Below are 26979 nucleotides of genomic sequence, written 5' to 3' on the forward strand. Positions count from 1 at the left end.
TTGAGTTACTATGTTAACTTTCCCATTTTCTTCCTTTTCTGTCCAGATATTCCTGAAATATAGTAAATTACTGGGCAAAGCATATATAGCTTTTATTGGTGAGGGCAGTACGTGCAATGTTAGAGGGTGAAAATCAAACATTCTGAAGCTCAACTGTGACCCCAATTCACAATGGCATTTAATCCATGTGCTCTTTGAAATAAGGTACTTAATTTTCTGAGACTAATATGGGGCACTGAATCTAGAAATGTCATGTTTTCATATGTAATAAAATTTTAGCACTCAAGAACACTTCAATCAGTGGACTTTGTCCTTTCTTACTTGATAGATGAACAGTGGTTTAAATTTCTTTTCACTCCATCCTTGAAATCATAATGCGTTTCTCTCATTTTTGTTTTCTGGACTGATTCCACAAGACTGCTGAAATCACTCTAGAAGTAGCTGATATGTAATTTGGATTATATTTTTTGTGTGTGTGTGTATGGGTCAGTATGGCAAGGGATCTTTGAAAAGCCATTCTAATTTTTAATTGGTATCTGAACTTATTGTGCATTTCTGTGATTTGGTCTTCGTTAACTTAAAATGACAGATTTCTGGTGGCATGGCTGAGTGCAAATGAGATAGTTAAATGCAAAGAATTCCCTGCTAAACCACACCACATAATTCATGTGCTGAGGGTTTTTGAAAAGCCAGGAAAGAATGTTTGTGCTGTCCTCATCCAGATTCTGAAATAGAGCTGGAAGTAATGACATGCTAATAAAACAGGAGGGGGAAACTGGTGCGGAGTGGTTGCTGTGTCAGCATGTCAGCTCCCGATGCAATCATGGCAATGCTCCTTGAGCACAGTTAGAAATGACATGTTCAGTGTGAGGCCACTTCCAGCTGAGATGAGCAGTGGGGCTAGAAGATAAATGAACAGCATTACTTTTGTATAATTTTAAAGACTTTCTCCCTTTGTAAGTAGTGTTGTTGCATCGTTCTTCTAGAGAGTGAGTGCCTTAAAATATGGATAGAAATAATTTTCCTTTCCTCGTCAGCTGTTATTACTTTCTGTAGCAATTTTTCTTATGGCCAAAAGGGTTCACGTACTCCTAGTTAGTTTGTGGTCATCCCAGTTCTCTCATTTCCAGCTCTAGATGGAGAAATGAGAGAGCATATCGGTCTCACTAGGGAAGTAATTTTAAAGTCTGATACCCTTTATTTGTTCATTTGTGTTGCTTGACTTGGTTGAATGACAATATTTTGAAGAATACACATAAGAACTTCAGGCCTTAGCAAGAAAATATCATACCTCACGTAATGTTTAAGTTATCCTTAAAGTTAACCTTGAGGTAAGGGTTGCATATTGAGCTAGAGGTAAAAATTTTGATATACCTCTTTCACATCAGAAAGATCAATCCTGTAAACTAGAAGATAATTCCTGAAATGACAGTGAAAGGAAAATATTCCAGCAGTGTTAGCACTGTCCAAACAATCCCTTCCAACTTTTCATTGAAATGGCTTTTCTTTTTAAAAAAAAAGCAAAAGTAATATCTCTTCCAACCCCCTCTGTAATATAGACAGATATATAGACACATGAAAAACAGCTGAAACAGGGACATAAAATTATATATATGTGGGAATAGTAACAATTCTTAAATGATTCAGGGATTTTGTCTTGGTTTTGTTTTTAGGTTTTCAATTTTATATAAAAACTGAAGTTTTATTTTGAAAATCAATTAAGTAATAAAATTTCTCTTATCACTATTTGAAAGTGTAAAGCATGTGCTGCTGTGCACTGCCATCTCCTGAATGGAACACTGTAATCTTTATTATATCTTAAAAAGCTTATTGTGTAGAAAAGTTAGGTAGTCTAATGAATAAGGCCTGAGTTTCTAAAGGAAAATAATTGAATTCCTGCTTAGATGCTCAGACAGGAACTATGTTTAGAACTTTTTTTTTGCAATTCACCTATATATCTGTGTTTTACTTATGGAGGTACTCCTACACTAGAACATGTGTGATGTTGTTTCTATGAGGTAGTTTCTTTCAAATGTCAGATACAGTATTGGTTATAGGAAAAATTTTGAAATTTGTGTCTGAAATATGGAGCCATAAAAACATAAGCAGTGGTCAGAGCAAAAGTGGAGGTGTTGTACTCAAGTGAGAAAGAGTAGCATTTGTGAAAACAGCATGGAGTTTGATCTAACCCAGTCCCTTATACATTCAGGTGCTGCCAGAGGTTTTGCCAGTCTTTCAGGCTGAGAGACTGGAAAAAAGCTTAGGAGTTTATTAGGAACACCTGAGTATGAAAGAAGGACAAGATTGTTAAGGTTCATCTGTTGAGAACCTGGATGTGTTCACCAGTCCAGGATTATCTTGGCAGCAGCCCTCAGCTGCCCAGGGGAAGGGCAAAGGTGCTTTTTGTGATGACACATACAAAAGAAACCTAATTACCTGGGACTCTGCTGTATCCTTTGCTCATTAAATGACCTGGGTTATTTTGGAGACCAAGCCAGGCTTAAGATGGTATTTCCCATCTGTTGAATGAGAAGCTGTACTCCGTAGTGTTGGCTGGAAGATCTTTGTTTTGCCATGCTGTTCTGCAGCACAGTCGACAGCTGCCCTGTGTGTACATGAAATCTGTGTATGTTCACTTTACAGTACAGCATTTGTGGCAGAGTTACTCTACAGGGATAGAATTTGACTAATTTCTATAATTATTTTCTAATTCTTTTTTCCCCCCTTAATTTTACCCTTGTTACTAAGTAGGCATGTGGAATCATTCCTTCAAATATTTACAGGACTGTGTCATTATTATTAGTATGGGCGTAACCCCCAAGTGAAGCCTGTCTGAGTTTGGTTTGAGTTCCATGAGGCAAGAAACATGTGTTGAGATGTGTCTTGGACATAGTTTTTTGTCCTCTTAAGTGCTGCATGTATCCACAAATAGCTGTTTTGTGGGGAAGACATCTCGCTTACTGAGAGTGTTCTCAGCCATGTGCAGCTTTGCTTTATGAAGCTAAATAAAGCAAGGGAAAATGGAATGGGGGTAAGGGGAAAAAATTAATGTTTTCAACTGAGATTTGCACAGAGATGACAGGTGAATGAGGTGGAGAGGTAAAGAACAGCTGTTCCAGATGGTAGGAGCTTCAGGAGGGAAAATGCTGGAGTCAAAGCGGTCAGACTGTAGGAAGAGATGATGCTCATGAAGGATGAGTGGTGCTGGCAGGGAGATGAGTGTCGGAGGTCAGTGAGAAAAACACAGCAAATACTCTGTATGAAGTTTGTCTTAAAGTAGCTGTTTCCTCCAAATGAATAGTTTTCAGTTCTTTTCAGCTCTGATTACAGGTGCTTACCTTCAGTGATCAGCATTTTCTGTTGTCTTCGTTTGCCTTGACACATTTACTGCCTTAGCTGAGTTCTGTACTGGCAACAAACACTCCAGAATAAATAAACACTGTTTTCAAAAGTCTGGTTTAAAGTAGCCCTTCTGTGTCTCTAATCTACTGCCTGAGATTGAAAGCTTTAAAGGTGCTTGAAAAATCTAATAGCCTTGATTTTAAGGTTTCAAACAGTCTAACATTTGTCATAGGACTTTTCAAGCCATCTCTGGATAAATAGTTCATACAAAAAGCAAGTGTAAAATGATAGGAAATCAGTGATGCTAAAAGTAAAGTTATAGTTTAAAGAAAAAAATTGCTTAAAACTTCTGGATTAATTTTAGTATTCTGTTTCAGTACATCTGAAGAACTGGCTAAATGAGAGTTAGTCACTCTCATTCTGCTAGCTCCTCTTGAGTTTATTGGTTCCCTGTTTATAATGTTCTGCTTAAATGTTTTGAAGAAATAGGCAGAACAATCACTTTCTGTGAGATTTATAAAGGTAGTACTTATTTTAATTAACCATTTAAATTTAACTTTAAGTTATTGACTTCAAGAGTCAGACAATTAGCTGGAATTGTTGTTTTGCAAGTCCTAGAGGTATTACACTTGAAATAATTTATATTGGCTGCTGACCTCTCTATTGATTGTAGGTGTCAATCCTACCTCGTTTTCCCAGTGCTGCTACCTTTTTAGGCTTATTCTCACATTGTTTGAACTTTGTTTCTTAATTGTCAGTAGACATGACATTAAATGTAGATCCTAGCCCACTGTAGTCATTCAATATATTAAATGGTTCCTTTGGAAGAAACTTAATTCTCATTTCATAGTCATGTTCTTATGCAGATCATTTGCTTTGTGGCTAACTAGTTTTCCCCAATATTTCTAGCTGGCATCAATGCTTCCCTTCAATACGTGTCTTAAATTATGTCAGAATGTAAAAATTCTGTGTATTGTGGAGCAACTTCTGGGCTCTGTATAGAGAGAACTTCTTTTAAGGAGTGAGAAAGGGATGATGTTCTAGCAAAGAAATGTCTTAAGTGCTCATGATTAGTGCTTTGGGATACTGCAGATGAAAGGTGCAATGTGAATTTTGTTATTTTTCTTTCCTCCACAGGGGCAATTTTTGATGAATCTGCCAAAAAAGATGAGGAAGTTTTTCGAATGGCAGTAGCTGATCTCAACCAGAATGATGAAATCTTACAAACAGAGAAAATCACATGTTCAGTGACATTTGTGGATGGCAACAATCCTTTCCAGGCAGTTCAAGAAGGTAGGACAACTAAAGAGATTTCCAGTTGTTGTTTCTGCTGTGACATGCAAAATATTACCTTGATAGTTTCCTATCTTTATGGGAATTTGTCTTTTTTGTTGGCTTCTTTTTATGTGAAATATCAAGTAGTGTATTTAATTTTGGTTTTAGCTGCTTCAGTTTCTGTTGGTCCTAGTGACTTTTAGCTATAAAGTAAGCTTTTATCTATTTTCTATGCATAGGCTGTTGAAATGTGGTAAAGAAGTCAAATGCACTTACTTTTTTCCCCTTTTCCAGGCTGCTTGGAAGTTACTGTCAAAATGATGACTACTTCCTACTATTTTTTCGTTTTCCTTTGGGCAACTAATGGCAATTTGTTGGGGAACTAAGGTTGTTGTGTGGATGACCTTATCAGCCCACCCACCTGAGAAGGTTACCTCTTTTAAAGAAGGGATTAGAGATAACCTGAAGATTCAGGAAGTTGCCTGTGCCCAATACATGATGATGTTGTCGGCCTGTCCTTTGTGTCATTCCACAATTACTGGACAAGGGATGACGACATTGCTTTGGGCTCCTGTGATAGTGGCAGGATGATAACAAAAAATAATATTTGAAATCCCTCTGAGCTGGATTAGTAAATCACGGGTGTGACTGAGCAGTTCTCTGGAAAGACCGCTGGGAGAAGTCTTTAGAAATGTGGATTCAAATTTGGGTTTAAGTATTTGTTAGTTCTTTGCTGTTCTGGAACAGTAACTTCTGCCTGAGATGCCAAAGTTATTTATTTCAGTTATATTACTAAACTTTTCTTAACAAAGCTAAATTTTGATTATTTTCTAGCTCTGTATAGACACTTGAGATTTAAGGGAAATAAGCAATTAATTGTTCCAATATTTTTGGAGTCAAAGGTTTGGCTTCAATGGATTATTGACAAGGCAATGCTAATGAAAAAGTCTTTAATGCTTGTTTTGTCTTTTTGGCCAATGACATTCTTAATTTTTGAGCATTTTAGTCATTTAGTAATTTTTTTGTTTTGTTCAATTTTACAAGTAGGTAGGTCTGTGTAATGAGAAGCATTGCAGTCTCCGCTTGGTATGACTGAAGCAGTAAAAGACATGATTTTGAGAGTATTCTAGTTAGAATCAATTGCATCCCTTTCAATCTTAAAAGGCTAACATAGAAACTGGAACTACTCATACTTTTAGAGTTCAGAGGGGAAAATGATTAATTGAACTCCATCTTTTTTAAGATGCCTTTGACATTGTTGGTATTTAAGTTTGTTTTTTTTTTTTTTTTTTTTTTTTTTTAATCCAGGATGGCTAATGCTAGCTGATGCTCTGTGCTTAGCATTAATTAACTCTGAAACTTCGCTGTCTATTTCCTCTATCATTGTGGTGGAGTAGTTGCAGACTATTTCACCAAGTTGTGGTTTAAATAACTTATTTGTGACTTAGAGAAACTAGGAATGCCTAGTAAAGTAAAACCATCCAAATGAGTTAATGATCCAAGATTCGAATATTCAATTATTATTTTATGCCAGAGTTATGTTAGTTGTTGTTGAAAGTATAGTCAACATTTGAAATGTAGATGTAGCAGATTTGACATAAATTTCATTACCATCTGGTGGGGGAGTAAAAGGTCTGTTATGATATTGATGAGTTCAATATTTTCCAGTAAAAACTGTTTCTTGGAAATGCATGGTCAAATACAGCTACATGCCTAGCAAATATATTATTCTCTATTTTTTAATGGTCCTGTATTTTGTTTGGAATAATCCAAGTGAAGAACAAAGGTTTTAATCTTTTGCATCTATGTATTGGTGACATTTCACTTGTTAAAATATTTTACTGCAGTCAATGTCTTTTGTTTCAACTGAACACAGGCAGAAGCTCAGTGTAATAATTTGATTTCTTTGCACCAGTTTCTTGCCTTTCTTCTTTTCTCTCTATCTCTATGCCACTCATCCCCTGCTCTTAATTGTGTTTCTTATAGGTGTTAATATCAGGGAAGGGGACCACTCTAACTTTTGCCACATGTTGGCAAAAGTGCTATATTGGCATTGTTTATAACTCAGACAAATGTTTAGCAAAAATACACTGTACTAAACACCAGGAAAAAATGTTCATTTAAACATTCAGGTTGTTCTGGTCTTGTATTTGTAAAAGAGATACTAGAACAAGACTAAATCTCATCTTTTTCATGTGTGACATTCAGTATTCTCAAGCTTGCCTTTTTCATGCAAGCATGACCCTTTTGTTGGAATCATAATACCACTGAGTCTGAGGTCTGTGGGCTCTATCAAGCCCAGCCTTAATGTTCAAAAATTATACTATTAATTTAATTTACTATTTGCTAATTTTAATTATTTTTATATCTACTGCTTGAAGTTGGCTTTGCTTCAGGCCACAACATCTGGAGTTTTTGCACATTTGACTTTTTTCTCATTGTTTTCACGTTTGACTTTTTTCTCATTCTCACTACAGAAGAGCTTTTAAAATCCCCAACTTTTAGTCCTTGGTAAAATGCTTATTTAAAGCATTGGATTCATAATAATAGCTTAAAACTGGTCTAAAATTGGTCTAAATTTGTCTGTAAACTGCCCTGTTCAGTCAATAGAGAAGGATAAAGAATTTGCCTAGGACTGTGCATTTCAAAAAACCAAGAAGTTATGAGCAAAGAGGTCACGAAAGAAGACATTAGATGCAGAGTTATTTTTTGTAAAGATGCAGTAATGGACAACCTGGGTAATTTATTTCACTTTATTAGTGAAATTGGCAAGTAACTCCCAAACAATGTAAACGGAAATAATCAGACACTTGATTATGGTTTTGTGATATAAAGATAAATAATTTGAGATGCCCTTGTGGAAGCTGCAGCCCCTGAGATTTGTCACAGTGACACTTGTGGAAATGTCCAACATAGCAGGTTCCTTCCTCTCTGTTTTTCTTCAATACAAAATGCTTCACAATATTTATAGTACTCTTCTGTGTGGTGTCTCAAAATATTTGTGTGATTGAGAGAGGGAGGTGTTGTGATTTGGCTTTTTTATGCTGTTCCCACATCGGGTACCGTAAAGAAAAAGCAGAAACTTAAGTTTTCTTTGTATATAGACATTAAAAGAAGTAGGGATAGTCAAGTATTTCTTGGTAGCTAGGCAGTGATTTAGCACTCTGAAACAAGGAATTATGATCCAGATCCACACTGGTGCTAATAATATATATTAGTATAATCTTTACTTCCTTTCCTGTGAGACTCCAATTTACAGCAGTGTTTAAATAGGGGTGGAACAGCCCTTCAAAAGGGTTTGAGTTCTACATATACTTAAACTGTAGGTTTTGAGGTTTTTTTTAAAGACATGCTTCTCTATTTCTTTTCAATGAACTCTTTTTTCTTTCACTGGGAAATTTGTTTGAAATAAATACAATACTTATTTTCTCATTTGTCAGAAAATCACTCTGTTCTCTTATCTTTCTCTTGATTTTATTATGCTGCTGCTTGTTTCTATACACTAATAATTAAAGCTTTAATTTTATGGTTTGGAGCCTGCTGTTTCCCTCAGTCCTTAATTTACCATTAGTAGTACAACCATACAGTAGCTGAATGGCTGATGGAAAATGTGTGATGGCCTTTGCATTTCTGTGGGAAGGGAAGGGAGGTGGCTTTGGTAGCTTGGACCAGACGCAGTACTTTGGCTCGTGCTGATACATGTCCTTGGCCAGCACAGTTTCCTCAGCCCTCATGCTGCCATTTCCACTTGCTCACTGAGAGTTATGGAGCAAACTCTGCAGGAGTTTGTAGTGCTTGAGGCATCCACGGCATCTGGAAAGTAGTCGGAGCTCGGTCAAAGATGTGTGTCGTCCTTGGAGATCCATTGGCAATGTTTTAGCCTCATGGCAAACATTTTATTTTCATGTAGTGCTGGTGGATTTTTTTAATCTTACTCCTAACTCCTTTTTTAATCTTCTTTTGATTATATATTTTGCTTATCTTGAATGATAATTCTATAATAATCCAATGTTCTATAGCTTACCTATAACACGTGACAGTTTGACTGAAGCTGTTTGCAATTAACTTTGTTGAACACATTTTCCTATTGAAATCACATATGTTGAGACTTATTTTTCTTTTTTTTTTTTGTTCCTAACCCAACCTTTTTGTCATTCAGGATAGTCATCAGAGTATGCTTACAGACACCAACTCAAGCCTTTGTAATGGCTTTTGAAAGCTTATTGTGATCAGTGAAGTAAATAAGGCAGTGAGTCATAACTAAATGGGATTCAGCTGTAGAGCAACAGAGGTTTGTAGGGCAGCAATATGTATGAAGGTCACATGCAGGATTTTATTCAAGCAAAGTTTTATGGTCAGAAATTACAACCTGATGGATACATCTGCTTTGGCCTTTGGGACTAGATGAGTGTAATAAGATTGTCCTTTCCCATTTCTCTGATCGCTGTAGAAATCTGTTTAAATCCACAGATTTCATGGACTGCTAAACTTTCTTTCACTTTGTGTCACTTATTTATTGATATTTCTCAGCCTTCCTTGTGCTTTTTATTAACCAGTACGTGCTTGGTTTGAGATGAAACCTTTACAAGGCTGAACTTCTTCACTTCCCCTCCATTTCATTTCCTATTTTGCTTTTTATTTCCTGATAAAATGGATTTTGATGTGAAAAGATTACTGAGGAGGAAGAAAAAAATCAAGCTAGATCTGAGCTATGAAAACTCGAGGAAGAAGAGGAGGAGAAGCATTTCAATAACGATATAAAACTCCTTTGTAAAATCGCAAACTGTTGGAAGTGTTTGCAATTGCAAATTGCTTCTATCATGAGCACTTCTGAGAATATGATAGGAGTTTTTTTGAATTATGTATCCTCTGTGCTTTCTCATAATGTACTTGCAGTTGCAGCACTTTTCTCTCTTCAAAAGGTGTTGGGTGAGGATCCTACTCACTTACACAGGCTTTGTTCTCATTTAAGTCTTCCTAACCCCACAATATCTCCAATCTGCATAAATGTACCATGGGAGTCCAAGTGTTGACAGCTTAAGAAAAAAGATGTTGCTACACTGGTGATAACATCCTGACAATTGGGAAGGCAGTGGCTGCATGGGAGAAGACCAGGGGGAAGGGAGGAGTGAGCACTGATGGAAGTGGAAAAGGGACAGAGGTAGAGGTTTTGTTTAGGATGAGCAGGATGCGCATTTAACACATTTTCAGCAATGATTTCAAAGCTCTCGTGACCTTTCTTTGCCCAGAAGTAATCTGCTCAGAACATACTGGAGGCTGTAAAAGCGAGGTCAGATTTATTCTCAAAAAGGCCTGAGTGGTACAGCTGATGCAGTAATTGCAAGACTTCTATCACTCTCCAGCCTCTGGATTTTGAGCCCCAATATTTTCTAGCTCCAAATTTTTTCTGTAGTAATGTTTTCTTCTATTGTAAGACAGCTTCCATTATCTTTGTTTCCAGTTTGAAAACAAACTCTGGCAGCTGTAAACTGCATTAGACTTTCAGATACTTGAAGATTAAAATCGTTCCTGCTCAGGTCCAAACAATTCCCCCAAATCCACATAAAAAAAAGAAATTAAAAAAAACCCCAGCCTATCAAGAATGGCTTTTTAAAGGCTAGTTTAAACAAAGTGGGAAATTAAGCTATAGGTATTATGGTGATTGAAGAGCCTTCTCTGCAGTAGGCTTTGTAAATTGCTGAGCCAAAGAGGGGAGGAAAGAGCATTACACCAGTGCAGGCTAGGGCAAGAACCTGGCATCCTTTAGTTGCTGTTATCCAGTTTGTGTCTCAGAGTGCCTAAACCCTGCTGAATGTACACTTTATGAATGCTGCTTGTTTGTTGTGGTTTAAGGAAAGAATGCTAGTGTTTCTATGGAAACCACTTTTCTTCAGGTGGCCAGGAGACCCAGCAACATCCCCCGTTACACTTGGCTGCACTGCAGCACTCAAATGCAAAGCTGTGACTGAAGGTGTTTTGCACAGGGCCACACATCAAACCAAGGACTTCGGTGCTTCAGAGTTTGCATTACCCACCGCTACCTCTCTGGGGTGTTTCCCCCACCCTCCCTGCCCTGCTTTCTCCTAACATGAAAACAGCAGTAGTGATTTTCCTAACACTGATGCCATTTGCCATTTTCGGTTGCCAAACTTTGACTTGACTTACTTTTTATGGCAGATTTTGACATTTTTTTCAGAGCTTCCACTTTCAAGTGACCGGCAGGGATTTTTATAGGCTTGAAAGAATTTATTTCCCAGACTGTTGCTTGAAAAGCATGTGACTGTGAGACTATTAACCTCTAACCCCTTTTAAAAAGGTGGATCAAATAAATTAATAAATACCGCCTCGACAAAGTGTGATGCCTTTTGATGGTGAGGTGCAGAGTAAATTTTGTCACACTTCTATAGGAAAAGCTGGACAGGTTGCTTTTCTGCAGTACTTATATTTTAAATCTAGACTAGATCATTTCTGATTTTGCAATAGACATGTTTCCACTTGCAGTTCACAAGTGCCCAATATGTGTTTTCATACACTAAGCACAGAGCTTCAGTCTGCTGTGTTAATGTACTCTGACACACTTCTAAGGGTTTACTTTTGAGAGAGCTATGCAGATGGTGATGTGATTAAATAATATCTGTAGTACATTTAAACGTTTAAAGCCACTGTGCCTGGAGGTTTTTGGGGTGTTTAAACAAACAGAAGCATAGAGACAAAGTAAATGAGAGATGCTTCATCTTCCTAGATGCCAATTATTTAACTAGCACCCTGAGCTATCAGTCCCCTAAAGTAATCTCCTTAAATGAGTAACGTAAATGAGTATCTGGATTTCCTTCTCATCTTTTTTGTGAAGCAATGTCCACTAAAATTACTGGAGCAGTCAATCATCTGTGTCCAACCAGACATGAATACTCCCAGACAGGCCTGCAAGCTTGCAGCAGGTTGTGGCTACTACCGAGCAATGAACTGCTGCATTCAGCTGCTTTCTGCTCTGTGGAGTCCTTCTGAGTCCCCTCATAACCTTAACTGGAGATTTTGCTTTTGTTTTCCTGGCTAAATTCTGTGAATTAAGTGAAAGTCAGCAGGTCCTTGTTTCACCATACAGTTTAAGTAAAAACATGGATCCAACTCCTTACAGATCCATATTTGCTTTATCTGTCTGTTTCAGTGCTTGCCTAAAAGTCAATAGGGTTAATTAATTTCAATTAATTTCTTATTTTAATTCTCCCCTTTGTGCCTTCCTTGCTCTTCTTAATTCTCTTCTCAAAAATATTTTATTTCATTTGCAAGCTGGCTTTGTTATAACCTGTTAGCTCTTTGGTAACTGTATTTTTAGTAAGCAGACCAGTCTGTATTTGAGGCAATTGGGTATTTGTGTGCTTCAAATAATTTTAAACATACTCCTCTCTCTCTCTCTCTCTCTCTCTATATATATATATATATAACCAGAGACCAAGTGTACTTTATGGAGGACAGTGGTGTTTTAAAATCTAATTTTGGTAATGAGGAAATGAGCCATGACAACTCTGGAGGTGAAGCCTGAAGTGAATTATGAAGGGCATTCTCTTAGATGGGAAAATTAATTTTATTTCAGCTTGGTTCCCTGTTACTTAGACCCTTTGTATTGTACACTACCAAGTAATTTTGACTAAATACCAATTTATGAAAAATTATCTGGGCAAAAGAGTGCAGTTACAAGGACAGATTTGGAAACTAGGAAGAGTTTTATTAAAACACTAATCATATTGGCAAACTATAACCTAACCTTTCGTGTTATCTTTTTAAAGGATGCCTGCTCTGGGATTTTAATGCTCATTCATTCTGACTATCAGCGGGCCTTTAGCTCCTGTGACTACAGGCTCTTCTGAAACTTGTTTTTCTCCATAAAATCCAATCTTTTGAAGCTTTTCATTGTGTAGTCTGAAAGAATATTGAAGTGAGCCAAGCCACTCTGAAAGATGCAGCCACTAAGTGCAGCACTTGCAGAGGGCAGATGAAACAGGTAGTGTTCATGGCAGTTAAAAAACATTTACTCTGAGCCTGGAATAGAAATGGGAGTCTTGCAGATCCTTTCATGTTCTCTTGACACACGAGTGGGAGTTTGGGCTTGGAATCTTTATGTAAGAGTATAAAGAATTAACACATGGGGCTTAACTTGATGTGGAAATTAAGCACCTGCTTAAAGGCCTTCCTGAGCAGGGATATACTTAAGCAATCCCAAATCAGTGACTTAATTTTCTTTGGCAGCTGGTATTCATTATTTTGTTTACTTTAAGGGTTTATTTTCTCCAGCAACTTGTAGATCTTTGCAGCATTTTCACATCCTGCACCTCTGGTTGCCCAAATGTGCCAGGTGGCTGTAGCCCCTCTGGTATTCCTGAAAGAAGAAATTATGGCTGCAGGTCATGGCTGCGCCTTGTGACATCTGGAAAAACGTTTGAAATGACAATCCATCTTCCGGAGTGCCAGGCCACAAAGCACAGCTAAATAAGTAGAAGCCTGCAGAAATTTGTTTTCTGACACTACGTTTCACAACAAGATCGTTGTGATGTACAGGACCTGGTCATCAGAGTACCAGAGAGCTGTACTCAGAAATTGCAGTTTCATGTTACAGGTAAACAATTTGTTCCTCCCATCCCTTTGTGACCTGCTGCAGGAAAGGAAGCCAGCAAGAAGCTACTTTATTTTTCAGAAATTTTTCAGAAGTATTATGTGTCTTTAGTAGCAAGCTGTGGCTCAGTGGCAAGCCCTGAGATAGCCAGCCCTTGCTAAGGGCACAGGAAGGGAGCACAAACTCCCTGTTCCAGGTGGAGCCAGATGTTGGAGCACCGTGCTCTAATGTTGGATTCCAGGAGCTGAAAGTAAATGATCGTTAGTTGTCAAATACAGAAAAAAACAGCTGCCCTAAGAGGAGAGACTTTTGCACTTCTGAAATGCCATTTCAGTGAAAAAGGGTACGAAAACTTTGCTTCCTGAACAGAGAAGATGAATGTTTTGAGAAAATGACATCCATTCAGATTTATCAGGAGTTTAAAAAAAAAAGAAAGTTGCCTGTGTTGTAACAGTTAACATTCTCTCTAATGGGTGCAATCTGAAGAGTGAGGTGATGCACAATAGGGAAGACAAGACAATGTCAAGACACCAGTCAAAAAAGGCTCACTGGTTCCACCTAAAACATAAAATCTGAGTTTCTTCCTGAGGGCTTAGCTAATACTATTTCTCTTACAGAAAGGAAAAGGGGGTAAGTTGGTACAGATGAAGGAATAATGCAACTTTGATTTGGCTAGCTTGCCTTTAAATGCATTTTTCCTTCCTAATTTGGAACTGGTGGATCAAATGCTGAGCCAAAATCGTATTCTTCAGCGTGCTTAAGTAGTTGAGTTCCACACATCATGGAGTAGAAACTGGTTACTGTGGTGAGAGCAGGAAAGAGTGCAGAGATACCTACTCAACATAGGAGCAAGCAGCACCTAGCTCAGTTGGGTTAGCAAAACACCGTGACCTTAATTTAGAATAGAAATAACTGAGTGTGAAACAAGCCTCTGAAAGCACTAACTTTAAAAAAATGTTTTTTAAGTAATGTTCTTTGTTGTCTTAGTTTACCTCGCATTAAAAGATGTCTTGTTCTACCTCATCTTTATATTAAGAAAACCCTCAAAAAATAACCACAAATCAAGAAAAAACTTGAGAGGAAAATATTTTCCTGTATTTGGGGAAGGATAGGCTTTTCTTTGTACCCTTTGTTAGTTACAACTACTTTTTTCTTAATACAGAAAATATACCTTTCAGTTGAAGATAAAAGCATTATATTGAGAGTTACTAGGAATTCTGCAGTCAGGATATTTTTTTCATTGAATTTCATTATTTGGAGGATTAACATTTCAAAAGGTCATCATCCAGGGAAGCTCCATGCACAGTTATTGAGTGGCCCTGTGAGTCCCACTCAAGTCACAATTTTTTAAGCATAAAACGTACTTCTTTTTCAATATTTCTCTTATCTACCGTGGAGAATTTCTCTAAAATTATTTTGTTTATTTTTCTTTTCATTGTACTCATGCTTCAAACTCTCGTATTAAAATTTAGTGTGAAGATTTGGTTTTATTTTTTGTCAGAAGGAAGAATAAGTGGTCATAATTCATGCAAAGTACTACTTAAAACTTTTGTTAGCTGAGACTTTAGATCAGTAAGAATTGTTTGAATTTGGCTCTGAATCTTCACAGACCAAGTTCCATAAAAACCAATTTGTCAGGTTATGGTGTGTTGCATAGCGTCAAGATTCTCAGGAATTGGTTTCTGCGTATGGAAAGCAGTGGACATAACAAATGGGGCTGGCTATGGCTTGTCTCAGTTATTCCTTTTAATAAATTCAGCAAGAAAGGCAATGCGTTTTTACGTACTTGTTTTTACCAAGTTCTGTAATCCTAAGATTGCTTGGAATTTGAGCACAACTAGTTTCAAAACTCCAAAATGTACTTAGTAAATATGTTTGGTCATGACAAGTTTAACTTGTGTGTCAAGTCTTTACACTAGGTTGATATGTTTAACATATTTGCCAGTTCACATATATTTCTCCGCCTTTCATAATTTTTATTTTTTTGCTGCTCAGACATTCACTTCATGTGCAGTCTAATATGATGAGAAAGTTAGAAATTTCTGTGTATTTGCAAATGTTCCTTGTGGAAGCTCCAGGGAGTATGGGTAGTGAATATACAGGATCACCTTCTATTCCTAGCCAGAACAGACTCTGGAGTAGCGCAGATGGTACCTGGAGCCTCCTTTGGCGACCGCTGATGCTCAAGCTCTCACATGAACTATGCCTCAAAGAAGAGTTTTGGACTTTCTTCTTTGTGTGACACAACGTCAGTTGCCGCTACGATTGGGATGACTTTGAAAGACATGATTCCTTGGTCGAACCTATCAACAAATTCATGTTCTGTGATGTTTGTAAGGAGTGCACCTTGAAAAACAACCCTTTCAAAGTGGAAATGGGCAGTTGAAAGCAGCAGCTTCCAAAAGCATGAGAAAGCTTTAGTCCTCCCCACACTCTTAATATTAAGGACATTCTTAAATCTAGTTAAACATCAGTATATTAATTTTTAAGCTTCAAGTTATTTTCTGGAACTTCTACCTAAATAATTAGACTAAAGTTTTGTTATTTTACAGTATTTCTTTATTACTTTAAAAATTCTCAGCTTTTCAGAGTTGGTCCCATATATCTTCTGTGTGAGAGTCCTAAATTCCAGATGTTTATTTTTTTTATTTGGCATTTTGAAACCTGTTTTCCTGTGTGTTTGTGCTCTGTGCCTTCAGCTTGTGCACTTTGTGTCTTTATAAGACCCTATTTTGGGACTGCAGAAGGTGTTCTTGAAGAAAAACTTGTGAACAAACTTGCACTCACCTCTTGTGTTAATGGCAATTTAAGGAGAAACGCTCACATTTTCTTCCCATCACCAGCAGTAATAGTGACTTGGAAGTTTGTGCCCTTTTATTTTTCATATCTATTCATGTTGAATGCAGGGACCAACTCATGTAGAACCTTCCTCATTGTCTATTTATTGGCTTCAGGAGTTGGACTTGATAATCCTTGTGGATCCCTTCCAACTTGGAATATTCTGTGATTCTTTATCTGAACTGGAGAAGTAATTTATTTTGCAACATGAAAAAAAAAGTGATTTCTAAAGTATCTGTGGATGAGTGATTTCCTTTGATAATGAAAAGCAGAATTTTGAGTAGTTGTCCTTCATGGGAATTGTTGTCTTGCTGAACTATAGTACCTTCCTCCACAAACAGCTTCTAGAGAACTTGAGCTTTTCTTTGAGGGTTGACCTCTTCTATTCTTCTCCCCTTGCTTAGTTTGTTCTTGTTGGTTATTTCTAGATTGTTATTGCTTGCATCTGCAAGTACTTTTATCTGGCCATTTTTGATGACATGTTGATGTAAGAATTGAGAATGAAAGTACTTGTGTTTATCCAGCTTTATAAATATCAAAGATTCTTCGCTCTAAATTACCTCTGAAAAGCAGTATGGCTACTAATGCTTGGAAGGGTGAGGCTCAATAAATCTTTCTGATAACTTGAGTGTGATCAGTTGTGTACAATAGCAAGCTGGAAAATATTACGTGTGAAAAAAATCCATAGGCTCAGCAGTGTATCTGTTGCAATGATTTTATTCAAAGTCAAGGCTTTGAAGATACAAACAAAATAGCATTAATAAAACTAGGTTGCTGTAGTGTTTTCTTTGTGAAATTTCCTTGCTGCTGAGATCTTAGTGGTTATAACTTCTTGTCAGAATTAATTTCAAACTCAGATTCTTCATATTGCAAAAGTATGTACAAAATTAGTAAAGGTAGTTGAAATATGGGAAATGTAAGAAAGGTCTGTCAAAAACCAACAGAAACAAGGTAGGAAATGAGACAAACTTTTATTGCATATTTTCAGATGAGATTTCTTTCTCACAAATGACAAGCTCTGAAGTATGCCACTGATGTGTAGGAAAATAGCGAGGGATGGTAAAAAGTGAAGAATATGGAAGCAATATTTAAAGAATTGTTCATGCCTTTCCAAACATGACTGATGTGCATGTTAGAATGCTGTGATGTTAAGATTAGAGATTTTGATAAACTGTCCAATGGACAAATGCCAAAACTTCATGATGGCTTTTTAAATGCTTTTTCTGGAAGATGCAGAAGCCAAGTAAACAAAAAATGTAGGTGTTTATTGCCTGTATCACAGTAAAAATGGCTTGAAGACCACCTTCTCTGCACCCTCCTCAGATTTTTGAATGGTACTGGTGATATGGAGCCTCTTGGGAAGCAGTACCGGTGTCATTGCAAGACTCACATTACTTTTATAAGGGGACTTGAACATTTCTGAGGACCAAACATCCCAGCCTGAAGCAAAAGATCCTTTAATGCAATTTTTGGTGAGATGTCTGCATCTCAGGAGATCTCTACGTTTTACTCAGCTGCAGGATTACGGAGTGAATGCAAGTTCTCTTATCTAGGAAATTGTTGTTTTCTTCAGCTTTTTAAATTGCTCTGTTTCTTGAGGTGAATTAAGATGGCTATTTTGGTTTCAAAATATGTCTTTACAACCATACTGCTGCTCAGACTTCACATAGTTGGAGAAGTTTAGAAGTTTTTGGGGTGACTGTGTGTGGTTACTGGAAGGGATAACAGACTTTTTGATTAAGTCAAATCAGTTTAGGTCTAAATAATTATCTCCTGGAGAGAGCTGTGTTCTATAAAGAGTACAGAAAAGCTGGAGAAAGAAACAACAGACATTTTTTTTTTTTTTTTGTATGCAAGAATCTTTCTTTTTGGAGTGTGGAGAAGAAAGAATTTCACCCTCTGAGGGCCTCACTTGTGATGCACAGAAGAACTTATGCAAAATTAACCACACTTAGTTTATCTGTAAATATTTATCAAGCAAGAGTAAATTTCATCATCCCAAGGTCTAAAAATGTATTTGTTTTTCTGGCTCTTTTGTGAAAGGAAATGAAAAAAAAAAACTTATATAGAAACATGAAACGCACCTACTTATCATGAGTTGGAAAATTTTTCATCTAATGTGCCTAATTCATTATCTTTTTATTTTTTTCCTCTTCCCTCTCAATTTCTATTGAGTACTCTCAAATGCTATTAAAAGAGTTGAAAAGTTAACTCCAGGGGGGTTGGGCTGTACTCCTTTAATTGATGTATAGATCAGAGAAAGAGATATGAAGGGTTTAAACTTAATTCTCTAGGTCCCATGTTCAAAATAGAAATTGAGTAGAAAGCCATGCATGCCTGTAACCTCTATTGGACTTTGCAGAAAGTCTGAACAATTACATTGCAAGAAAGGGATAGATTTGAATTTTTCAGCTAATCTGAAGATCTGTCTTCAAAGCAGCCATATCTATAAGTTCTTGATATTTATAACCAGCAACATATTAATGGAAAAGAATGTACCATAGTTAGGAAAAAAAAAAAAAACCAAAACAAACAACAGTTTTGGGTAGAGATGTGTGTGGAACATGTGGAATATTAACTGGTGATAAAATTGTTGTTGTTTCTAAGGCTAGGAGAGTATACAAAATATTGTCTTCAAATGCATCAGTAATTTTTTCTGTTAAACCTACCATTGTATCAGCAACTTAAGCATTTGAAATGGATGTTTCCCAAAGCTTTACCTGGCATAAAAATCACTTGGCAGATGTATCTGATGTGCAGAGTCATTACATCTGGCAGCTGGAATATATATCTGGATAGAATAGATGGCTGCTTTGGAAATATCAAATTTTTGGAAAAGTAAAATATGACTCTCTGGTTTTATGTTATATTTGGATGACAATGAACTTTGAAACCTTTACCTGCTTCTGGTAGCTTGTCTGTAAAATGTTTTAGAGCTTGCAGTCTGATTATTTCAGAAATTATTTCTTTATCTACATGTTCAAATATTTTAGTTTTAATAACATAATTTTGTATTTCAGCTCTCACTACAGAAGTATGTGGAGCAGAAATATTTAAATAACCTGCTATCTGAGGTTTACCTTTGGTTTTTCCAGGCTTCCTCTTGAAATAGTTGGATCAGTTCTTGTCTTTCAGATGGCTGTGTTCTGGACATCACTAAATTTGGAAGAAGTGCATGATCCTTGGCTGTGTTCCCTATGGCAGATCTCCTCATTCCAGATCTGCAGGACTGTGATCATATGGACTAGTAACAAGATATTTATGATGGGCCAAAGGGGGTTGAAGGTTACTTTGTACCCAGAGAAATTTGTGTTAAGCCAGGATATGAGTTAAAAGAGGAATAACTATCTGATCTAATCTTAAGAATTTCTCTTTTGGAACAAATTTCTAAGCAGGTAGGGCCAAGGCTGTTGAAATTTCAGGCTGCATGAGATCAAGTTTCACCATAATGTTAGGAGAACATAGAAAAGAATCCTTCAATGTTTAGGACATGATGCTTTCATTTTCTTGTTGCTTAACATTTTCATATGTGTAGACTCCTTTTGTTTGGAGAAGATGGAAGAACAGGGTTAGGAGGGAATAGAAGAAAATTTCATAGTGCCCCTTAACATGTAATTTTCTTTCTTTTGGTTTAGTGTTTTACTTGGTTCTCTCCCTGTACAACATGAGGGTTTGATCAGCATTTAGTTTTCTGCAGAATAAATAACTCTGATTTAATTCCAGATAAACTGTCTTGTGAGCTTACCTGGCAGTGTTCTCCACATAGCTGTCATTTCATGCAATCTTGCCTCTCCAGGTAAATAGCAGTTTATACCAAGACTTACTTGGAATTTTCCAAAATATATTCTAAAATGTCTTTCTCCATAAGTGTACTTGCAGTTAACTCAGTCTTTTACAGTTTTCAGAATCACTGGTACCAATTATCCCTGTTCTGAGTCTATAATTTTTCATTATTTTCTTTGTGTGGTTGAAAGTGCTGTGAGAGTCCTGTAGTTATCAGGTCACCCTCCTTCAGTATTGCAGAAGTAATGCTTTTAGTGTTGCAGAAAAATCTCAACTATTTCAATCTTTATTTTAAAAATTAGTACCAGCATATTGGCAATTATTTCCTTGGCTAACTTTTAGGATTCTTGAATTATGCTTGCTTAGTTTTACTGGGAAGCATTTGTCCTTGGTGAATGAGATTGTTTCCAGCAAATTATAGAAGTGTATTCTGAAGATGGATCCTTTCAGGAATGGTAGTGCTCTTTTTTCCCAGCTGTCTGTCTTTGTGCCAGCCAGAGCCCAGCCTTCTTCTCTGACTTAAAGCATGAGTGCTGGGGCTGTTCTGAATGGTTGTCCCCATGGTGTGATGAGCACCCCGCAGAAAAAGCAAGGCTGTGATAATAAAATGCAGATGTCCAAGTAGAAGAGAGAAATTTTCCCCAGACTGAGAGAATACCACTTGCCATTGGCAAGTTTTGGAAGCTCCTGAGAGTGCCATTCAGATTCATGTGTGCTTTTGAAGGATTGGAGAATCCAGGGATAGGGTGGAGGAGAGATTTCAGAGGATGATAATTGCTGTCAATAGAAGGGGATTGTATGTAAGCAGCAAGAATTAAACATCCCTGACCATCATGAATCTGTTTTGTTCCATTCACCCACTTCCTCTGGCATCAGGTTCTGGTTGTTTTCAATAGCTGTGTAAACAAATTAGATCTGTTTATTCCAACAAAAACTCTGAACACAGGGTAGCCAAGCCTAAGTTGATTGCCTGATTCACCTTTTGCTCCTTGCTCTGCATTATTGTAAGAGGGCAAGAGAGATTCATGTTTTATTCAGTTAATACAATGTATATTTAATTTGCATTTTTAGTGTTTTCAAAGGTGAAAGATAACAACTTCAGCAGTGCTGAACGTGGTAATTTAATTGGCTGTAGGGTAATAATAGGATTCTTGGAAATGGCTTCATTGGGAAATCTTGCAGGGCCTTAAACAAGTGCACCAGTCAGAAGCTCACCTGTGCTGAACTGCCACACACCCACGAAACAGCAGGGAGTTACAGCTGTGTTGCCTCTTCATTTAATTTCAAAGGTTTGCAGGAGGAGAAACAAAACCTAAAGGGATGAATAGAAGCTACCAAGGCATACTAAACACTGCTGAATACTTTCCTTAATTTCTCTGCTGCTGAGAATGGTAGGGGTTGTAATTTTCCTTGTGTATCTTTTAAATGGAGGAACAAAAAATGGCCTGTATTACAAGGCAGTGTATAAAGTTTGTGACAGTGAAATTTTTTAATTCAATGTTTGCCTGTAGGATCTGGGCTTCTAAGACAGCAGTTTTTACGTGTGTGTTGTGAAAGATACCACAAAAGATGAAACAGGAATACTCCAGGATTTATGATGGCTAGTGTATGCCTTTTGCAACATCATTCCCAACTTAGGGGACAATTCCCACAAGCAAAAGGATCTGTCCTCCAAATTAGATTCTAAGGCGACAATATTTTCAACCAGCTTATAAATATGCAAAATTTACATGTGAGTGCAAACTCAGGAAGAAACATCTCTTTAATCAAATTAAAGTTGATCCAGAGCAGTTGTTATCTATAGTGTAATAATAGTAATTGTACCTTTCATGTTTTATTGAGATATTATTACCAGAGTTCACTTAAAAAACAATGCTAGGAACTGTATTTGCAGTGTTTCTTTAGTGTGTCAGTGTTGGTTTTTTAATGCTACTTGTAACAGTGGTGGTAGATGTACTGAACTACACACACACAGTGGACCTGTACATACTTTCCTCTTCAAGCCTGTTTGTGCATTTTCATTCCAATCGATAGTTTGACTAGCAGCTAATATACACATTTTACTGTTTTCTTCTTACCTCTAGAGTTTCTAACTTTTTTATTTTTTTACTCTATTCAAGTGTTCCTGACAGGCAAAATTTTCTTGGTGTGAAGTTAGAGCATGGATATGAATATAGCCCAACTGTCTGAACCATGATTTTTGGCTTGAAGTGGGTTAAGTTTTCTCAGATTCATCTCCTGCCTGTTCTTACAGTGGTACATTTCTTTATTATTTTTGTCCATCTGGTGTACTTTTTACCTTTTAGAAGCCAGAATTGTTAATATACTCATTATTACTTACCTGGAGTTGATGAAGATGCTCTGTATAATATGTAGGAGCTTGGCATTTTTTCATTAACCTTCTAGTTTTTAGACAGATTTTAGTGTCCTTAATTCTGTAATTTTCTTGGCATAAGAATCACAAAAAAAAAAAGGGTCATTTTGTTGTGGCTCACCAGATCAAATATTCTTGCACCTCCTGCCTCCCTCTTGTAAACAAAAGTACCCACTTAGAATTGGCCAGTGGATGATTTCATTGAAAACACCAATTTAAAACTACATCATAATGGTTTCAACAGCATCAAGCTATGATGTTTGTGACCAGTTTAATCCTGTATGAATTATTATTTAGATAAAGGTTATTAATTACCAGCTGCTGTTCAGTTAATGTCAACATGCCAAGAAAGCACTCAGAGGCCTCCCTCTTCACCTGTCTGTTGTAGGGAGTTGAATACTTGGCTTTAGAGCAGAAAACTTCAAATAAATTTTTCTGCCAGGCTTTTAAATTCTTTCAATTATTCTTTCTATTAATAAGATACTGATTTTCAGCATCACTTTTAAAGTCCAGATTAAGGTAGAGGTGGAGGAGATGAAATTGGGAATTCTTTTAGAGCTGCTGTGTCACCCCACTTCCTAGAAATCATTAACATTATTACTGTAAGTACATTAGTAATAAACTCCAGTAGAAGCTGTCTCTAGTTGTGGCTGTTTTCCTAAGTTACTGGTCTCTTTTGGAAGTTGCTTAATCTTTTATTGCCTGTTCAGTTGTAGTTTCTGCCCATGAGTTGTTTTTTTTTCTTTCTTTCTCTCAAGAATATTTGTCTTTGCAAGGTGTTACCACACAGTGTAATATTTTTTTTCTACTAACAAATTACCAAGGCCTGCTGCAAATTGCATTATTACAGCCTATGTAGTGCAATTACTTATTTAAAAATAGGAGGAAAAAAATCAAGGGAGAGCAAATTTATTTTCGTTACTGTTATGCTGTTTGACACTTTTAATTTTATGTGATGAACTAGCGCTTTCAGATGAAGAACAGTCAGTGTCTAATCCTTTGTGTAAATTGCAGTGCAGGATTCTGAAGGAATAGCAGGATGCTTCACCAAGTAGCTTCAAAACACAAGTGATAACATCCTCCAGCAAATCCTGTACAGCAACGGGAGCCCTGGGTAGAGCATCTGTGGGCTAAACCAGCAAAAGAAGCAATTGTGGAAATTTTACTCTAGGGTTGACAGGCACAGCGCTGCTTTAAATGTCCCTTTCTTTTATTTTTAATTTTACTGTACAAGAGGCCTGAAGGATACCATGCAGACATAGTTAAACCCTTGAGCAAAGGGGGTTTTGTATTTATAATTAAAGAATAATTCCAGGTCTGAAGCTTTGGTTTATAAAATGGCATAAGTGGATATCACAATCATGTTTAAAATGAGCAGCAGAGTCTTACATGGGGTTTTTTTGGCAAAGGCAGCCACTGTTAGGCTCATGCCTCTGTGGTACATTTTTTTTCTTGTGGGATTACACTGTTCAGTTATACCAAATAGCTCTATGGTAAATTGTCTAGGTGAAAATACATTTTTACAGATATTGTATCATTTGGGAATGTTTTTATAAGTAAATGCTGTAAGGTCTCAAGCAAGAGCCCTTCAAACAAGAAACTTTATTAAAAAAACCCCCAAAACTATAGCATCTAGAGAGACCATATCTTTGAGGCCGTCCAGATAATCTTGGCACAGAGTAATTTCTTTTCCTTTTTGTTGCATATTTTGTTCATGGGTTTTTGCTCAGGATATGAGCGTGTGTTTACATTCTATGATGTATATAAATAAAATGTGAGATAACAGCCAGCAGGAGGCTTAGCAAACACTTTGCAGTGGTATGTATATAAGGATGTTATATAACTATATATTGTACAGTAGTGCTTTGGACCATTTCTCCAGCTTTTTCCTTTGCCTGTGGTAGTAGACCAAATTGGAAAATGACAAGGTCAGGGTGGAGAGGAAAGGAACTGGCATTCAGCTTGTTGGCTTTGATGCACAGTGAGTGACAACAGGTTGGCTCCAAGAGGAGGGAGCTCATAGTTTATTCCTGTGGTAGCAGGTTTTGCCCCATTGATGCTTGCAGTTCATGACAGTGTGATTTTGTGTCTGGGAAGTTACAGAAATGTCCAAAACTCTTGTTCACCTAGGTACCTTCAAAACCATTTTGGACTAGTACAGCAAATTTTCAGGTATGAAATGAGATCTTCCAGTCTGAGGAGCAGTTCTGCTTTAGCTGAAGATCCATATAACAGATAAGCCCCACAGCTCTGGGAAAGAGCTGAACCCAAAGCTTGAGATGTATAACAACTTTCTGTGAGTGACTGACATTCAGGATATCATTAAATGTAACTGCAGGCAACTTTGTGTTACCTCACTCTCCCAATCCAACAGTTTTAGACTAGAGGGACATATTTTATGGCACTTTCTCACCTCATGCTACTCCTACATGCAAAGAGCTGCTGTTTCCTTTCATCTCATCATGTCATTCATTGCTCTGTCTGGTAGTAGGAAGACTTTACATTCAGCTTGGTACAAACATACCTGGCAGCACAGGGAAAGCATTGAAGGCACCAAGAGTTGCTGGAAACATAAAAGGTCCCTGATATTCTCCCTACAAGGTGAGAGAAGAGGAGAAAAGAGCTATGATGTAGGCTTTTTTGCAGACAAGTGGAAGGAATGGAGGAAGAGACATTGCCATCCAAATGACTTGACTCTAGCAATGAAAGTAAAAGGAACTGAAATGGAAGTAAAAGGTACAATTGCAACCCATAAAAAATTGTAAATAATACTTCTGTCTCCACTTTCAAAATCTACAGTTAATGTCTTTCTTTCCCCCACTGAGGTATAACCATCCAATGTCCTGACATAGGTTCATGTCATGCTGCTGAAATTGGCATGACTGGGAAGGAGGTAGACTTTTTACTCCATCAAACCAATGTATTGGTACATCAAGAACTCCTTCCAAAGCATTGTAGAGGTAATGTCTCAGCTCTACAGACAGTAAGAAGCAGATGTGCAGGCAGAAGAATTGCCAGGAAACACCTCTATTTGCTGCACATGGCCTCCTGATCTTGCTTCCCAAGCTTTTCTTTGTGGTTTTTGAGCAGAACCTTCAGTGCCAAGTCCCCATGAGCTGCTGTATGGCTCCATGTTTTTTTCCTCTAAACTCTGGCTTTTATTGCCTACTTTGAGCTTTTATTTGTTGACTCAGTGAATTCTATTTGACCGCGCTCTACATTCTCCATTTCTCTCTTCCTATCTCTCACTCTGGAATGAAAGAGCAAAAGCCAATTTATTTGAAAGGATAACCTGAGATCACTTATCCAACACTATTTGTGATTAGGTACAACAAGAATTTTTCCTCCTGAAGTCTCCAAAGAATTATTGTATATTATCAAATAGTATCTTTGATTTCATCTACATACGGGTGGATGGGTATTAAAAAAATGGATTTCTGAACAGTTTGGAGAGCGTTTTTTGCCTTTTTTTTTGTTTGATTTTTTTACTGTATGAGGTTTACTTGTGTTTGAGCCTCCCATTTGATTAGACAAGCTATTCAGAGAGATCATGTGGCCTTTACTGATGTATCAAATCAATTTTCTTCCTTTTTTGTTTGCAATATACTAATCCAAGGGGAATTCATTAATGGTTCCAGGATAATGATACTTCTGGGTTAGTAACAGGGATGTGAAATTGAAAAACATTTTTGTCTGACTTATGGTCAATTCTCTTGTTTCGTCCACTACTGTCCTGCTCCACTAATACCATTTTGGAAAATGCCACGAAAAATTACTATTAAAAAGGATCATACAATTCTATTCATCCTGCGTTGACTTGTTTGTCAGTTTGCATGTGCTTATTCTCATTATCTGGTTTATTTTTTGGAAGGACAATCATACTTTTTCTTTCGTAATTATTATAAATGGGAACAATGAGACTTTCCATCTGCTCTGATAAGGTTTTGTGGTGATTTCATAAGTCTGCAACCATCCATTTTGGACTGCAGAGATTTCTTAATTAAACACAGGCTTAGGCTTGTGTTTTATATTTCTTGTCAGAGACAGCATCAAGCAGTGTTACAGGCATGTAGAACAGTTGAGGCTTAATTGTGGAATGAGATAAACATGTATAAAGTCCAATTTCTATTGTTATTGATCTTCTATATATTCCAGTGAGATAATTTATGTTTATATAGAGATGAGTAGGTCAATCGGAGAGAAATTTAATGCCTTCAGAGGCATCAGATCTTTCTGGAGGAGCTGACAGACTACAGACATAAACCATTCCACAATTTAGGATGGTCATAAGAAAACCTTTGTTAATGGACCTACCGGATTTCTCCTTTATTGGCTATTGTCACCAGTCTGAAGCATGAATACAGATAATGCATGATGCCAGACTTCATTTCACCAAGCTTATAGCAGTACTTAAAGTAGAGTGGGAAAACTTATTCACTCCCGGTTTGTGTGACTTGAAATCCTTTTGTGAAATGTCTATTTTTTTCATTATCGTTATTTTTTGTTTGTCTGTTGAAGAGTGGCCGTGTTTCTAAAATGTAATTAGCGCTCATAGCACTGCTAAATAACATCTTGGCAATGTTATATTTGGAGTGAAATAACATAGGGCACAGTGCTCTGATGGATATGGATTTCACAGTTACAGGGATTCTGAAGGCAAAAGCTTTTATTCTGCTCTTATACTTGGCAGCTTTTAGCATTATGCCTATTAACTTTTATAGATGTCATACATTTTTATGTTAATGGTGCAGCTTTGACT

The 26979-nt window shown here is 37.0% G+C and overlaps 1 protein-coding gene across 2 annotated transcripts in view; it reads left to right on the top strand.

Annotated features, from left to right (window-relative positions):
• Nucleotides 1-26979, top strand: part of GRID2 (glutamate ionotropic receptor delta type subunit 2) — a 675394-nt gene that overhangs the window by 132648 nt on the left and 515767 nt on the right. For both annotated transcript variants that reach the window (XM_041424490.1, XM_041424491.1), the window contains exon 2: nucleotides 4480-4635. In XM_041424490.1, coding sequence (XP_041280424.1) covers nucleotides 4480-4635 — 156 coding nt within the window. The remainder of the gene's footprint in view (nucleotides 1-4479; nucleotides 4636-26979) is intronic.

This window comes from Onychostruthus taczanowskii, unplaced genomic scaffold, assembly GCF_017590055.1.
Source record: "Onychostruthus taczanowskii isolate IOZ18803 unplaced genomic scaffold, ASM1759005v1 scaffold82, whole genome shotgun sequence".
NCBI lineage: Eukaryota > Metazoa > Chordata > Aves > Passeriformes > Passeridae > Onychostruthus > Onychostruthus taczanowskii.